The sequence below is a fragment of the Lepisosteus oculatus genome, chromosome 11 (assembly GCF_040954835.1).
Source record: "Lepisosteus oculatus isolate fLepOcu1 chromosome 11, fLepOcu1.hap2, whole genome shotgun sequence".
Classification (NCBI taxonomy): Eukaryota; Metazoa; Chordata; class Actinopteri; order Semionotiformes; family Lepisosteidae; genus Lepisosteus; species Lepisosteus oculatus.
In genome coordinates, this window is record NC_090706.1 from 35,569,518 (window position 1) to 35,586,873 (window position 17,356).

The 17,356-nt window shown below is 38.2% G+C and overlaps 1 protein-coding gene across 2 annotated transcripts in view; it reads left to right on the plus strand.

Annotated features, from left to right (window-relative positions):
* Positions 1-17,356, plus strand: part of shtn3 (shootin 3) — a 33,055-nt gene that overhangs the window by 13,220 nt on the left and 2,479 nt on the right. The window contains exons 3-16 of one of the 2 annotated variants that reach the window (XM_069196159.1): positions 1,805-1,899; positions 2,416-2,578; positions 3,257-3,354; positions 3,921-4,002; positions 7,713-7,807; positions 8,694-8,840; positions 11,628-11,781; positions 12,529-12,688; positions 13,197-13,267; positions 13,417-13,520; positions 14,124-14,138; positions 14,985-15,044; positions 16,263-16,383; positions 17,133-17,301. In XM_069196159.1, the coding sequence (XP_069052260.1) occupies positions 1,805-1,899; positions 2,416-2,578; positions 3,257-3,354; positions 3,921-4,002; positions 7,713-7,807; positions 8,694-8,840; positions 11,628-11,781; positions 12,529-12,688; positions 13,197-13,267; positions 13,417-13,520; positions 14,124-14,138; positions 14,985-15,044; positions 16,263-16,383; positions 17,133-17,301 (1,534 nt within the window). Of the gene's footprint in view, positions 1-1,804; positions 1,900-2,415; positions 2,579-3,256; positions 3,355-3,920; positions 4,003-7,712; positions 7,808-8,693; positions 8,841-11,627; positions 11,782-12,528; positions 12,689-13,196; positions 13,268-13,416; positions 13,521-14,123; positions 14,139-14,981; positions 15,045-16,262; positions 16,384-17,132; positions 17,302-17,356 lie in introns of both variants that reach the window. The other variant, XM_069196158.1, reaches the window with a different exon arrangement.

A 17,356-nucleotide genomic window follows, 5' to 3' on the forward strand; every position in this document is an offset into this window, starting at 1 on the left:
TCTGAGAAAAGAAAGTTCTCTTTCTCTTTGCTCTCCTTTTATCTGAAAATCACAATGTAAGATAATGCACTTGATGTAAATATCCTTGAACAGAAGGTCTCCAGTTTTAGTATTTCAGTGTGTTTCTATTTCTACAATACAGAGATGTTTCAATGGCAACTTTGTTAGATTTAACAAGAGATACCAAGTCATGGTAATTTATGGAATGTTTGGTAATGCGCAGAGAGAGCTAACTGAGTCTGTGATTCTGCTTAATTCTCTTGGAAAGAAAGTAGGAGTGAAAAAATCTCAGGTGATTCAGTTACTGAGAATTTTCTTTTGCTTATTTTTCAGCATTTCCTCTCTACCTGACTCAGTGATCCGTGATCCTGTTAATGTAACTCTAGAAAATGTAGATCAATTATATCACACTGCAACAAAACTACACCTGAACTGACTCAGCTTCTTTTTAATGCGCCTTCTGATGGTGACATGAGAACCTGGCAAGCATTTGAAAATGAGGAGAATTGCTAACTAGTTATTTTTCTCCTTTGGTGCCTGCTTAACTGTATACTTTTATAATTTTGTTAGGGCAAACAGTCAGGGCTAATTATTTTTTCTAGTGATTCATGTTTTATACAAATACGAAAAGTAAAAAGCACCTTTAATTCAACTGTTGTTTATTGTGATATAAACATATTTCTTGGCTTCAGTTCTCTTTGATTGTGACCGCAGACAACACAAGATACCCTCTGCTTGTTTTCCAAATAGTCTGGCATGAGCTTGGAGGTGATGGCAGTGTGTGTCACATTGTGGGATTATCTTTCCTGCTGTCTGACTCACTTAAAGAGCTGGAACTTCCAGGCTTTTAGGCATGAGAACACACACATTGCACACAGCTAGCTCCATCTGGTCAGCTAACAGATTATGAAGCAAAGTCAGTTGAAATCATTTTTCCTGAGGAGCGAAGTCCCAGGAATGTATAAAATATCTGGTACCATGAGGTTAGAGAACTGAAAAAAATCCTTCTGAAAAGCAAACAAGTTAAACTTCAGGAGTGAATCTGATGTGCCATTCTCTTTATGAATGTGAATAAATGTTAATACATTTAAAATACATTTAAGAAGGTAAATTGGATCATCTCCTCAACGCTTTCTCTTCAAAAAGTGCATAGTAAAGTATATTATCTGGGAGTGAAGTATAATGATCATCATTATTTCCTACTTTGGCAGTGGAGAAGAGTTTTGTTATTTCAGTAATCCAAAGACGATAAAAGAAAACAAAACCAAAATAAATATATATATAGTTAGAGTGTGCTATTTAATTAACCTTAAACCAATGAAAGATCAATAAAAATGATTTACATTCAAAATCAATCCCAGAGCAAAGGCAACACAGGCAAGAATTTAGTTATTTCGTTATTTTCAGGATATGATTTCAATTAGTCTCCCATTCTGATCTGAGAAATTATATTTCCTTGGTATCTATGATGTAATTAACCTATTACATTATTTTCTGACTGTATTTCTGTACTTTATATTTGTTTACTTTCTGCAATTCAGACAGCCAACATGGAAGATATAAAATTAGGCCCATCAGCATACATGTTCATTCCTCTGCCATGATAACAAGGATGAAAATATGAAATAACTTTTATTTCACTGGTATATTAAAAACTAAAATAAATAAAAAATCCCCCCTGTCCTTATGAAGGAGTGTCTCCTACATACTACTCTAAAACCATGGTTCTGATGACTGCCTAATTCTATCATTCTGGTTTTCCTACCACTTAAATACAAAGTGTATTGTTTCTCCTATTTCTTAGTTTCACAAATGGTTATTGAGGAAGTGAGCGTTCTGCAGACGCAGCTGGAGATTGAGAAGTCCTGCAGAGAAAATGCAGAAGCTTTGGCAACGAAGGTGAGCACAGTTATCATGCTGTCATCCCAGCAGATTGCACAATTCTGTAATCACAGTGTAATCACAACTGTAACATCATCAGGAAACACCTAGCTTTGCTTTAGAGATTGATTTTGATAAGCACTCCTCACGTCAGTTTCAAACAGTGTGAGGTCACCTACAATGTAGAAGGAACAGCTACCATTCACTTGCGGTTGCAGCCAGCACAGGTATGTGGTACAGTATCTCTGATCAACTTAATTTTGACCTTATGTGTGGGTAAAGGACAATACGTACTGGTTTTGTTATATCAATTATTCATGCCAACTCTTATGTTTTCATGGGCATATGTAAGGATACAGAACTGAATGATTCTTAATTCCGGTGCGACTTTTTTTTTCAAATATATTTAAAATTTGGAATGTTTTTTTTCTATCAGTCACTCAGGACTTTTCCTAAGGCCTCACATTGTATCTGTGAGGATAGCAGGATGCCACCTGTTTTCATTACCGTCCCAGAGCTCGGTTGTATTTGCAGCTTAACTGTGAGAATAGGAAGCTGAAATACCTCAGCCTGACATCAAGGCCCTGTCTGGATGAGCTCCTGCCCAGCATCTCGGACTGCATTGCACTGGAAGAGGAAGCTGAGCCTCAGGACCCTAGCCCTGACCCCTTCACCCAGTACCAGCAACAGGTCAAAGGTCTGCACCTGCATTTTTATAATGTGACACAAATACTCTAGCCTACTGTTTTCAGGACCGAGGTCTTTCCTTACCTGAGTCTAATTTACATTCAATCAGGAAGAGCTAGCTCTACCCAATAGTTACACCCATTAGAAAGATTGTTGTTTTTGTTTCTGTGTAGTGCTGCACCTTTTGCATTAGAAACTCAAGAGAGGCTTTCCTGATCTGGCAGGAAAGAATGTGTATCCATTGCACTGGGGACACTGATAAGACCCAAATGATGGATAAACTCTGCACCACATGCAATAAAGTGTCACAGAGTAGGAGGAGTGCAGAAATTCTCCAACACCCCAATAACAGAGGATTAACTCTCTACCTTGTTAGTTATGCATGTCATGAAAATGCTTTCATTATCTGATAATTACTGTACCTTTCTGTTCTATCTTTGTTAAAATTACACTGAAATTTTAACTACCATGGCTAGAATCACAACAGGGAGACAAGTCTATCAGAATGTAAAAATGTAATAAATATATATAAATAACCTGCAAACAAGTGCTTTTAATCATTACTTCAACATGAAAAATTATTTCTTATGTAAATCCAGAGAAAAAGCCGTAAGTTCATGCTCTGCTCATTCCTGTACATACTTGCCAATGAACCATGTAGCATTGAAGGTGACTCTATGTTTTTCAGACCTACAGGAGACTGTGAGCGTTCTGCTGGAAGAAAAGAAACAGCTCACCTGTCAGCTGCAAGACCAGCAGAGCCAAATTGAAGAGCTGACCGCACGTGTGAGTGCTGGACATGTGTGAAATATGAATGGAACAAGTCTCCATTAAGTCAGTCCTGTTCTGGGGAGCAGGGTAATTGAGGGAGAGCTGAAGAGTAGAGCTAGACTCTAGCTGTGTGGCTTCACAGTACTGTTTTGAAATAGCGAATTGGTAGGTTTTAATTGCATCTCATTACTTATTTAAAATAGAAACTGTGAAAGCAGAATGACTATTTTAACTAAATGTGAGTGAACTGAAATATAAGGGCTTATCTGTTATTTTTAGAAGGTTTCACACATAATTAAGAAGAATGACTGTGGTTAAGAACAGTACTAATAACAACTGCCCCTTTTTGCAGCTGGAAGCCTAGTACTTTGTGAACTGGGTATATCCTGGTCCATATGATGTACAGGATCTGTCCTTAAATAAGTGGTACCTTTCTGGTTAGTTAGCTCCTGAATAGTGTCTTTATCGGGGAGCATATTTAGCAAAGGTAGAAGACTTATTAGAAATGAGCAAATATTGTAGAGCAGCCACTGGTTTTCAGGGGCATAGTAGTTTAATGTACGTTAACTCTGATGTTTCAGATTGAAAAGGATCAGGCTGAGATGAAGGAACTCCATAAAACTGTTGAGCAGCAGAGCAAGACTATCAAGAGGTTCAACAGAGGTGAGAGTCAGTAATGTCGGGCTCTGTTGAAACTGCAGTTTTGTTCATACACAAAAAAACACTCCCTCTTTAGGAGTTCCTCCTTAAACTGCAGCCATTTGGTTTTGCCATTCTCATATTTCACCAAAAATGATCAGCTTTAGGTTCAAATGTTAATGGCACTGGTAGCTAATGTAATGTTCTTTCTGCTAGTTAATTGGATAATTCATTTAAAAGACTCCTTGCAACACTTAAAGGTTCATCTATGGCGGCATTTTGATTTGATTTAAGGGTGTTTTTCCTCAGATGGCCTGTAAGAACTATTTATTAAAAAGTCATTAGAAACATTTTCTCAAATGATCAATTATGCCATCTTACTAAATATGTTTTAAATTGCTGTTTATGTTCTATTAAGTATTGAAGTCTGTGACTGACCTCACTTTTCTACTAAATATTACATTAGTAGGAGTATAAAATAATACTCATCACAGGCCTGTTCTGTGTAATCTGTCGTTTTTAAAGATTGTCACTGCTTTTCAACTAGTCAGCTCAATTGATTGAATCATTTCCCTGGGCGACAAACCGTAACTAGCTGATGTCATATTGATTTTTTTACTCAGGGTTTTCTTCATTTATTCTTGATCTGTAAAGAGACTAAGGAATCTTTAATGAGGTTTGATAAGAAGGTGTACCTTTGTACTGACATGAAAGAAGCAAATTTAAGGAATACTGGAGCTATATCTTTTCCATTGAAGAATTCTAAAAGAATGATACAGTATTTTAACTGCTTGAGGAAGATTATCTTTGACAAACATCAAAGGTGGAACCTTTTGATCAACATATGTCATACTGTAGTTATTAGTTTTTCTTAATTTGGAACAGTAGACCTATAAACATGCAAAAATAAAAATAATAATTCAACAAGGTTGAATGAAAAGGGGAAAACAAAACATATCAAACAATTAATCTCATAGAAAATGTGACACATGCAGCCTAGTTTAACTTGGATGCCAAACATTCTACTGTTTGGTGATGGTCCAGCCTGTTATTTTCTACTGAAATAATTCCTGGATTTTCCCTTGCATAACCAGACCATCTTTAAATAGTATTGATTTCTTTTCTTGGGGTTTAGTGCCACAGATGCAATATAAAACATGTTTATTGTTGAGGTAACAATTTCATGGAGTACAGAAATGTGCTTAATCAGATCCCATCAATGCTAATAACTATGTTCATTTACAAAAGTCTAAATCAGTTTCATAACTGGAGGAACTAAGATTTGGATTTGGGAATTGTGCTATATCAGTCTGTCTCTGGCTAAAACTGTGGATAAATCCTAATTCATTGTTGCATGTCAGAGTGATATTCTCATTTAAAAAGCTCAGAAATGGGATTAAAAGTGCGTTAAAGAATAAATTGTGACAATGTTTTTATTAAAGGACGGTGTATATTTTGTTATTGACTCATGTACACATATAAATGACAGGTCATGCTCCTTTTAATCTGAAAAAAGGGAGAGAGAGAGAAACCATTAGTCCTTTTAATTCCAAGGACACACAGTAATGAAATTACATGTCTTATCACGTCAGTACCGACTGAAAAAATAGCTTTTGCAAAAAGTAATTACAATGACCCTGGGTTTTAAAAGCCTTTGCTGACAGCTTTCTGTGCCTCTGTGAGCAAAGGCTCATGGTGAAGTATAGGCTTTCTAGTTCGTTTAGTTTCTTGCAATGAAAATACTCGATGTGGTCGATGACATCATTAACTCTGCATTCCACTCAAGATATCAAATTAGCTACAGTTCTAACCCAGAACACGTACATTGTAGTTTCTTCATTTATTTTTGCATTTTTAATTTGTTTCAAATATATTTTCTGTTAATTTCATACAATTAGTCCAAATAACACAATACAATATATCAGTAGTCTGCAATATATTAGGCTGTAGCCAGTAAAAAAAGTTCTTAATTTTGTTTACAACTAAGCTCTTGAGATGGAAAGGTTTTCTGATCATGCTTGATTAGGCTTTGTTTCACATATTTTTAACAACTGTGTAGCTGCGTGAACAGTATAATATCAAGATTAAACAGCTTCCCAGGAGACACTACCTCGTGTTCCTGTCTCTGCAGCAGCAAAAATCAGCCTTTAATAAAAAAAGAAGATGAAGAACCATAGGAGCAGTCTGACATACTGTATATGGACACACATGCTCTCACGCAGGCATGTCCACACACTTTTTGCAAATGCAAACGCACTGGGCACACGATGAACACGATGAAGGGCAGCATCGCGGCTGGATGATGTAATCCCCACTGGGCCTCCCAGTCTGATGTCAGCTCCATGCAGAGATGGACCTTCCTTCCCAGCTTTCCCATCACAATTGTATGCATAGCTGCCTTAATTAAATTTGACTTATGATGCTGCCATTACTGGCCTACAGTAGCTCATTAACTAGATGAAGACTGTAGCTTCTGCGCAGAAAAAATAATTAAGAAATGGTGTTTGCGAGAGGCAGGGACCAAGTGCATTAACAATTAAGAGGATGGGGTTTAATAATGAATAGCAATACCATGGACGCGGCTCTTAGACTGTTTTTTTTTTCCAATGCAAACAGCATTGCTCCATTTGAATTAAACCACAGACAATCTAGTTGCTGAATTTGAACTCAAATTATACAAAAATCAATATTGCACATTACTGATCATTCATTTTTTTATTGTTTTTGCAGCCATGTTTCCTCATTCACATACAACTTTATCCACAAAAGCTAGACATAATGGCCCCCTCCTTTGAAACCTTTCTTATTGTCTTAAATGTTCGTGTGGAGTCTAGAGACACTCTTGATTCTAACCTACAGCATTTATCATTTGAGTTGGAATTCAGAAGACATGGCTTCATGGACACCCCCCGATACTAATTCTTACATACCACAATAAATATTGCAAGTGTGTTATTCCTTCTGTGAATTGCAGGTCTCTTAATGCCTGTAACAGTAATCTATACAGTATGAAGTCTTTGTGGTAGGCAGTTGGGTTTCCATTCACTGGGACTTCACAGCCTTGAGGGAGCTGGTTATAAAGTATGTGACGAACCATGTGGAAATATATTGTCCTTTGATGGCTTTTTTTAACCTTTTTTTATACTGCTAGACTTGAGTAACCTCTTTTTAAAACTTTTTAGAGAGGTGTAGAGTTGAGGTCTTTAATACATGTACATTAATATATGTATTAATATATTTATATATGTATATAAATATATATAATATATGTATATTCATATATTTAATTCTGCTGATTGCTCCTTCTGCATTGTGGTGCTTGATATTTGAATGCAGTCGTACAGATTCCACTGCCTTTTTGTCATCTGATGATACTGTGCCTTTGACGAAACACCTAGCACCCAGCAGAACATTAACGATTCATCCATTCAGGCAGAAATGGTTTAAAATGATCTAGCAAAAGAAATATTATGTATATCTAAAGAATTGAAAGTCTAAAATGAAATGTGAACACAAGCAGCATCAACACTACACTACAGGAATGATACTGTTTTTCCAGGACTTTTATCCATGTGTTTAATGAATGTAATGGATAGTGTCTAGTTCCATCCACCAAAGAATGAGGAGAGCAGGAAAGGTCTGGCTAAATTAATGTCTATTGAGTATACAGTGTAGAATTACAGTAACTTCAGTCTCATGATAAATTGCACCATTCTCTTTTTACGTCCACACAGTCTCAGTAATGGCTGCTCAGGAGTATGAGGACCTGAGGGAGCAGTTGGATCTGGAACAGAGCCTGAGGCAGAAAGCCGAGTCCTACGCTCATGAGGTATGATGGGAAAGCAGAGCCTGGATGGTATCTGTGTCAGAGCAGTGCCAAGAGTGGCGCTAGAATGCATGTATTGCAGACATGGTTGGAAACCAAATCTAGATTTGTATAATTGTGCCACCAGCTTCATAACCTATGCAACTACATACAGTAGCAAATTGTACTTATTTATAGAACATTTATGTTTGAAAAGTTACTGTTGCATTATCTGCAACATCAGAAAACTGCATCTACTGAAAAATGTTTTCCCCGTGATTTCCGCTAGAAACAAAAGATGCATCCAGTGCACAAGGCAAGATATGTCCATTACATGAGACCCATTGCGGTGCATATAGGTTTGAGTATACAGGTCTGAATTTTTCAATTGGATTTTTAATTAATATTAATTTTATTGAGGTGATCTTTCTATTTACCAGTAATTTTAGAATAAAGCTGAAGGTATAAAATCTCATTTTTAGACGCGTACTGAAGTGGATTTCTACGTCAGCAAGGGGACTTTTGCTGTTCTGTCAATCCATCAACTTTACAGTACACTCTATTGTTGTCCTACATGTAGACTAGACTTAAATATACATATATATATACGGTATGTTGCAGCTGATAAGTCTGTGTGGTTACATACACTGTTATTTGATTTTGCTGACCAGTGTTCTGTGACCTCAAGATCTAATTTTCCAGAATTCAGCTGAGAGACGCCATGGCTTGTGGCAGCCAGTTTCTTAGGCAAGGACAATTCTCTACATCACCCTGGATGCAGCATGGTTTTTAGCCCTCCTTCCTGCACTGTGTTTGGGTGGTGGACACTGGAAAGTCTCCACTCACTTGGAATCATTCCAGACTGCAGTGCGAGCTGGTGCTGAAAGCAGGCTATGATCTACATTGACAGATGCTGGTCAAGCAGAAGGAAGCCAACAGGCAGAGCATGATTCTTCTGCAGCAGGCAGACCCAAGCCTTCAGCTCCTCAAAGCCCTGGAGGATGTGGCCAGTATCACCAAAACACTGGAGGACGAGCGTCAACAACACCAGCAGAAGGTAAGCACCCAACCGGAGGGTTTCTGTTAGGCTTCTGTAGGGCCTGAACTGAGAGATCCAAATGCAGATTTACTGTGCCTCTTGGACGGATATAAGCAGCCTTTGTAGGGACCCACAGACTTGAATGGAATATTTCTGGTGCTAAATTGTAGTCTGTTAAGTGTCATGTCAACGTATGAGTCAAGTCTCTTGGTATTAGTCTCTGAATAAAGATACCCTCACATTTGTATTACACGTAAAAAGGATCTTTTCCTTTTCATTACAGGGTACCTTCTATTAAATGATTAAAATAAGGTTTAATTATGTTTATGCACACTAATTATGGCACTTCTTCACATCCCATCACACATTCCATCACACTATGAATTTGTAGAGAAAGGTCTGTACAACAGTTTGCGTTGCAGCCTCTGAATTTGCTCATTGGAGTTCATGTTTTTCTCCCAGGAAAGTAACTCCAATGTCAAAAAAGTTATTTTTCATTCATAATTTCATGCCTTGTTGCTTTGACTTCCACACAAATACCATAAATTGAGATTGCTGCCTATGATCATTTTGCTGCAAGATCAGTTCTGTTTTCCTGCACCCATGAGTTGACATACAGTATTTGGTCAGTTTCCACACATGGGATTTGTACTATACATTAAACAAACAAAGGAGTAAATGACACTTCAATTTTCTCTAACATAATGTCACAGCTTATTACCCATAAACTCATATGACTTATACAATTGTGTGATATGCAGACGTTTTGTCTGAAACACCAATGTGAAAACTATAATTATGCATTAGCATAAATATTAGAATCCCTCACTAGTGTTGTATATCACATAAAGCATACTGTAGGCGTAAAAATATTTTATATTGTAACGCTTACGGCCGACAGGCACTGTGTAAGAGCCGGCGTACCAGAGCAGGTGATGTCATCGCCCTTCCCTGTGATAGCAGGACCACAGCTACTGGGCTGTGGAGAGATTTAGCTCACGGGGCTGGGTCCCTGCTGAGTGACGCGGGAGTCCTTTGTTCAAGCCCCCGACGGTGGGGGGCCGACCTAATGCGGCAAGGGCGCCCGCCTTAGCCCCCGTTGCGTTACAATATATTAACAAAGGTGCACAATTAATTATTTTTAAAATGTTAATCATTAATGAAACACTTGGTTGCCAAAAGATGCTTTTGGTACAAGGTTGAAGGGATTATATGGTAAATACTGAGGCAAGCTAACAGTGACTTGCAAGGGAGCATAGCAGAAAACCACCATTCTCTCTATGCATTAAGTAGAAGTCCACAGGGCGTGTGAGTGCTGTAGACTTTAAAGCAATTCAGTGTCATGGAATGACAAACAGGCCACATGCTGCAGTAATTTAATCTGAGGTTATCAGGCACAGGTGGAATTTCTATAACAATAACGTAGAATTCTGTTCTCGCTCGTTCTTAATGACCCTCCTGGGGCATTTGTAGAAACACGAGCAAATGATTACAAGGAAGGTCGGAATGAAATACGGCCAATGAATACTTCAAACAGACTTTGGTATTACTCATATTCATTGATGATTGTGATGGAATGACACATCTTACAGAAACATGTATAATAGATTGCCCTCCCTGTAGTGCTGCGGTTATGATACATCTTTAGATGTGTTAGATTGATTGTGACTTTAATGCCACTGTGTCGTAACACAATGCCACTCACCTTTACACATTCATTACACCTAAAATGATCAGGAAAATTTGGAATTTTATAGCCTTCGTTTATTAATTGAAGTACTGTGAGCTGTCTTGCGAAGGTTAAATTCCCAGTTTGTATCTTGAACAAGAAGTTATCAAGTTCACAGGCATGTGGAATAAGGCTGCTGTGGTACAATAGTTTGTTGAAGTGTTTATGTGTCTTCATGCTGTTGAATCGGATCTACCTAAATATAGCACTGATCACCTCCATTCATTCCTTCCACTTCTGTCATTGATTATGAAGCTTATATTAGCTGATATTGGATGAAGTGGTTAGAAAATGGATGGCTGGTTGTTCACTGATCACATGCGAGTACTGCAATGTGTTTTAGTCCTGCAGCTTGAGTTCCGAACTCTGCTGTGAAACCACCCTCATTCAGCAGCCAGTAATAAAATACATCTCTAGAAAAAAGACATAAACCACAAACTGAAAATCCTTCTTTTTAGACTGTCCAGCTGTTCTGCTTGTGAGGGTGCACAACCACCTACTTTATGCCCTAGAAACAAATCCTGCTCTCCTCTAATCCTGAAACTTGGCCCGCCAGACTGTGCAGTCTGCTCACCAGAGTGCAGTAAACCCCAGAAGAAAGAAATCAGTCTCCCTGTTATGTAATAAAGGGCAAATATTAAACCTGACACACCACCTTCTCTGTGTATTCTTGAATGTGTCTTGGAGGTTTATGAAGTATTTGTAATTCCAATGATGTTATATGATTAAGTGTTATAAATGCATATAAAACAATATGATATATGTCTGAGACTGATGTACAGTACTTTGTTTGGCCTTGTTATACAGTCACAGTAGAAACGATAGCCCTGTTTACATTTAAATGGAAAGATTCACATCATTATTCGCAGGGTGTATGTCATGAACTTGACATTTAAAGCCCCAAGGCAGACTAAATTCAGGTTGTTTTAAAACTGGTTTAATTAAGGGGACGGGGTGGAAGGCAGGAAAAAAACAGGAATAATTTCTTATATAAGTTTTAGTTTGCAAACCTGGCTCTGCACTTAGCCTTAGACATCCAAAAAAGCCCTGCAAACAGGCTCCATTTCTCCCGGCAGGTAAAGGAATTGGAACTTGAGCTGCAAGAGTCTGCCCTCCGGCTCAAGCTCTCAGAGCAGCAGAAACACCTGGAGCTGGTGGAGGAGGAGAAGCGGGAGGCAGATGTTCGGATTCAGCAGCTGGAGGAGAAGAACAGCCAACTGGAGAGCCAAGGTGGGGGGGCAGCACTGTGGAGCAGAGTAGCGGATTTCGACCCCAGTTGTTGAAATTGCTCAGCATGTGTTAAAATGTTGCAGTGGCTGGGCCAGCCAAAACAAACAGTAGAGCAACATGACCTAGAAAATGCAAATTGATGTGGAAACATCTGGAAATTCTTAATGAGAATAACTATATGAATAATGAGATTCTGTCCAGAGATTGGATATTGGATATTCCATAGTATCTTGCTGGATCCCTGCTGTGTTGCTATTACTTTGTTGCTTTAGGTCACAGTTTATTGGTAGACCAGTGGGTGGCACTACTCCCTCTGGACCAGAACTTCTAAGCCTATGCTCCAGGATGATGACAGGAAACCGTGCTGTAAGCGGTTCTATCCTTGGATGAGCCATTAAACTTTCCTGTCTTTCATTAAAGATCCCGTGGCACTGTTCGTAAAAAGAGCAGGGATGCTATCCTCAGTGCCCTGACTAAATTACAGTCTTGGCCAACACAATTTGGCCTCCTAAATTCAGCTGGTGAAATAGTTTGTGAAATCCCTACCTGATCTTTCGTTTAATGGTTTTGTTGGTAAGTTATGTCTGTCACAGGTAAGATAGGTGGGTGCAATACTTCAGTGATTAATTGGATTCTGTCATTTATGTAAAGTATCTTGGCATATCTTTTGATGAAAGTGTTTTATGCATTTTATTAGTAAAGCCTTTCATCACAACACAAATGAATGATTATTGTATCTTTCCACAGTGCAGGAGCTGCTAGATGTCCAGAAGACCCAGCCGTCAGAACTGGGGACAGCTCCTGGGACAGCACCTCCACCCGCTCCACCCCCCCAGCCACCCCCTCCCCCTCCACCTCCTCCGCCCCCTCCCCCTCCTCCCCCTCCCTCACGTTGCAATCCCCTCAGGTAAAACTGGAAAATTAGAAAAAAAACTAAAAGCTATAGATTGCTACATTGCATTTAAAGAGGACTAGAATATATGGATCTACAACCTTAATCTCTACTCTTTTCTTCAAGGACCTCAAGAAAAGAGAGTGTTGCTTAATCTAGTACCTTCTTATTTTTTTTAAATACAATACTGAGTGTTCAGTTTTGGTCACCACAACACAACATTAGTCTTGTGTTGATTCAGTGGCCTTCTCTTATTTACAGACTTTATTTTCTTCTTTAAATCTTTAAGTTTAAAGTTAATCTCCTTTACAGTGCTTTACATAAAGTACAATATACTGTATATGCAGCATTTTCCTTTATTTTACAATCCACGCTTTGGTGCTGTCTTCTTTAGCTTTTGAGCAGTGCTTTAGAGAGTTACTGTATGTGTAAGAGCTGTAAAAGGTGTTTGTAACAAGTAGAAACCCAAGTCCAGGAAGCCAGAGCCAAACTTATTTGTCATATTTGATCTGTTTTAACACAGCTCACTCATTGCAATAATGAGAAAATCCTCAAAGAACTCCAAAGGACCTCTCAAGGCTGAACCTGCACCTGGTAAGTTTGGGATCTCGCTCTTTTGAGACTGGGGTAGCAGCAGACATGCCGCAAAGCCTTGGGTGCTGTATTTTCCGTGTGCCCCTCTCTGCGGTCTCAGCCCTCTGCAATTTTAATGATGTGGCTTGTGTCCTGTGTCCTTTGTGAAGTGAGCGGGCCAGTGGATGATGTGAAGGTGAAAGCAGTAAATGAGATGATGGAGAGGATTAAGCATGGGGTTGTGTTGAGACCTGTCAAGGGACAAGACACCAAGGTGAGAAAGAACTACTTGCTGTAAGGTGGTATGGTGAATCACAATAATTTATAATCTTTTGTTTGACTTATGACCAAAGTAGGAACTTTCTGGCATTACTTCAAGCCCAATAAAATAACAGAAAAATACAGTTTTGAAGATACAACTGCTTTATGAAAGGTTATACGTATGTAACAGATTGACAGGATTATGTAAGCTTGGCATGTGCTGTATTTAAGAAGATGGTCATGTGAGTGGTCAAAAATATTAGAACAATACAAAAGAACCTTTTTATATATCAGATATATAATTTATCTGCACATTTCATTCCAAATCATTTCTTCTAGGTGCAGATACCATATACTTCTTTTCAGTACAATCAGCTCGCTTGTTATAAAATGCTTGTAATTTAGTAGCTGCCTGTGATTATGTTGTGTAGTGACATGATTTTTGTTAAACGACCCTGTGCTTTATTTATCAATTGAAATTGCAATCCATGACATTTTGGAGTTAAGTCTTTTTTATTACAAAATGTGTGTTTGTGTTTATAGCTTTAATGTTTATGTCCTACTATATTCCCTTTTCACTTTTTTATGTGTTTCATGGCGGACATTATCCATGAAGAGATTTGGTCCTAAGGTAGGGAAAATAAATATCTTATAAATGGTGACTGAAAGAAAACATTGAATTTCTACTGTTTACTTTAGACAGTAGTTTTCTTTCTTTATCAATTGTGTCAGTTTTGCTGGCAGCATTTTATTTTATCTGGATATAGAAGTTCATTTCTATGTCACAATAAACTAACCTGACTTGAAATTACTCTCAGTATGTAAATAAACATATTCTTTCCAGTCTCCACACACAAACTATATTCATTAGGTAAACAATTGTATCTATAAGCCAGATTTTATAGGAACAGAAACAGATTTTTAAATGCAATGCCATTATATGTTTTATTGATTAACTTTAAAGCACCATGACAACAAACCATCTTGGAAAGGCCATAAAAAAATCAATGTGGTATTTGTAAAATGGCCTTGAGATCCAATTCTTGGCTCCTATGTGGCTCCTATTAGGTTAAAATATGAGATTCCAGTTTTTTTCCACATATGATTAATGTTAAAGAAATTAGTTCTTCAGTACTAGCATTTGTCTTAAAAAAAACTTAAAAGATTATTTGACAAAGCTACCTTTTTAAGAGGAATTAGCAGGTTTGCAGTGTTACTAGCTTCAAAGTAGCTGCAGTCACCTTTTATTAAACTGAGGTCAAGACATCTGGAGGGGTCAGAATGTGGTTTTATGGGGTCATGGAGAGACCACAAATCTTTTTGTCTCTTGTGAGCTTTGACAAATAAATCAAATGCACAGCAATATTCTTCCTGGGAAAAAATGTTTTTAAAGACAATTTCTAAATATTGTGGTATGGAATTGTATTGTTTTCTAAAAACGTTTTCTTACAACAGTTCTCCTTTTTTCTGCCAGCAGCCCCAGCCACCTGAAGAGAAACAACAGGAGAGTGCCATGGAGGAACTGAAGGGCATTTTGGTAGATTTTCTGTTTCATTACATGTTTTTTTTTTCCTTTCCTCTGGGACTCTACCAAGAGACATACACTATGTACATGTATACTTTTTATAGTATAAAGACAGTATGTTTAAGACCCACCAAAGGTTTAGTTAAAATGTGGGAAACAAAAACCCAGTTTCAGAAGTAGACCTAACATACTGTAAAGGAACAAGTAATGGGTTTATTCTATGCTGAAAAGAGAGGAGAGAAAACACAACGTTTCGGCTGTGAAGCCTTCTTCAGGTGTGAGCCCTCACTACGCTGATGCAAGCTACCCACCTGGACTAACATACTGTATACATTTCTATTCATCCTGATTTTAGGTTAGCATTTTTTAGCTCCTACTCCATTCCTTAGACTCCAACCTTCAATGAAAATCCAAAACATGCAATGGAGATTTACTATTGTAAATATATTTTTTATTCTACAATGGAAATGCACCCAGTAATGGCCGTCAAGAGAAACATTGATGTTTCCCTGTGGTACTGTACATGCCATTCAACAAATAGCCCTCAAATTCTGGTTACACCTAAAGCAGAATGGCCCACACTCCGTCCAGTACACAGGTCTGCAGAGCCAGGAGTCAAGCTTTACCTCAGCCCCTCATGTCCAGCAGAATGAGAGATTCGTCAAGCTGAGTCACTGGGACATCACAGAGCTGCTGAACCACACAAGAGGAGGTAGCTTCCTCATCTAAACAGAGTCTGCTTCAGAGGCCAATTAGTAACTGGAAGAGAGCGAATCAAATCACTTACCAAACTGGAGTACTACATATAGGGGAAATATAAGACCCAAACCTGTGATGGATACTGACAATGTATTTGATCACTGATTGCAGTCTAGAGGTCATCACAAACATGGGAACGTAGAGATGTGGTCTGTGTGAATTGGGGCATTGAAACAAAATATCAGTTAGCACTGTACTGTTTGAAATACAGCACATTCTTTCAGCATTTCAGCAGCCAGGGACCTGACTTCACATACAGCCCCTGAGCAGAGCTAGGGTAGTCTAGATCTACAGCATATTACTTAATAAGCCACAACATTAAAAACACCAGGTGGGAAAGACCCACAAATATAACACAAAGTACTTCTGCTACTAATGGTTGTTACGCCAACAACGATGTTGAAAGTTTCATTTTCTAACTGTGTACTTTCGCTGTTAAAAAAACACTTCTTTTTGTTTTTGACATAATAGGACAATGTTAAGAAGAGCCCTAGCAGGGGGTTTCCTGAAGTAGCTCCTGGTAAGAAGGACAGTGAACTGGAAGTGATTCTGAGGAGGCGACGGAAACAAGCCTGTGACCCTGAGACAGGAGGTGACTTTCTTGGTTAACACACAGACAGCTGCGTCCCTGTGATACAGTAACCTCAAATTCCACTGATGGACATGGATTTCAGTTTTCTAGTTTCAGTATCCTACTTTAAAGATATGTATTTATTTAATGTATGACATCCTTCTATTTTTTTCTTTGGTGAGGTTTTTTATGGGAAACAGATTATTTAGCGGTTCTTAATGTTGCCACTAGATGACGTTATCTACCTTATCCAAGTACTTGTTTAAGCTAAGGATCCTTTAGATGGTGGATTTTAACAGGAGGAATCGAGGAATACAACTTGCTGAGCATTTTAGCTCTGATTAATACATATTATTATTTTGATAATTCTAATAATGTCAAATATAGCTGTTTTGTTTTCTTTAGGTTGCATTTTCACTTTGTTTTAGTGTTCAGTAAAAATTGTTTACTCAGTATTCATGATTGTGTGCATTCAGTTTAACATTTCCGGCAATAATGTTCCATTTCAAGCATGAAAGTTTCCCTTTAAACTCTGAACAAGTCTTTTTACAGAAATGGGCAGAAATGCACTTGATTTTTTAATTTGGTTTTACTGCATACTTTCGAGGTTTTCTTATTCATCAATATTTTGTTCTGTCACATCCCAGGAGACCCCATAATGATTAAAGGCAGCTGTCACAGCTTCCCAGCAATGAGCTACTAGAAATGATTACAGGATAGAAGATGCCTTCTATCACGATTCTAAATGCTCATTTTGTTTTCTCTGACAGATGACAAGGAGAGTGAAATGAGCAAGGTCTCCTCTTCTGAAAGCTTGAATGCCAGGCACAGTTCAGATTCTGGCAAGGAGCCTATTGCATCCTGCAATGAGGGCAGTGTGCACAGCTCTCGGGCTGACAGGGGCACAGGAGAAGTGGTGGCTAATGGCTGCTATGGCAGGTAATTGCCTTGACCTCTCCGTCGTATACGACACATTGTTAAACTGTAAGCATCT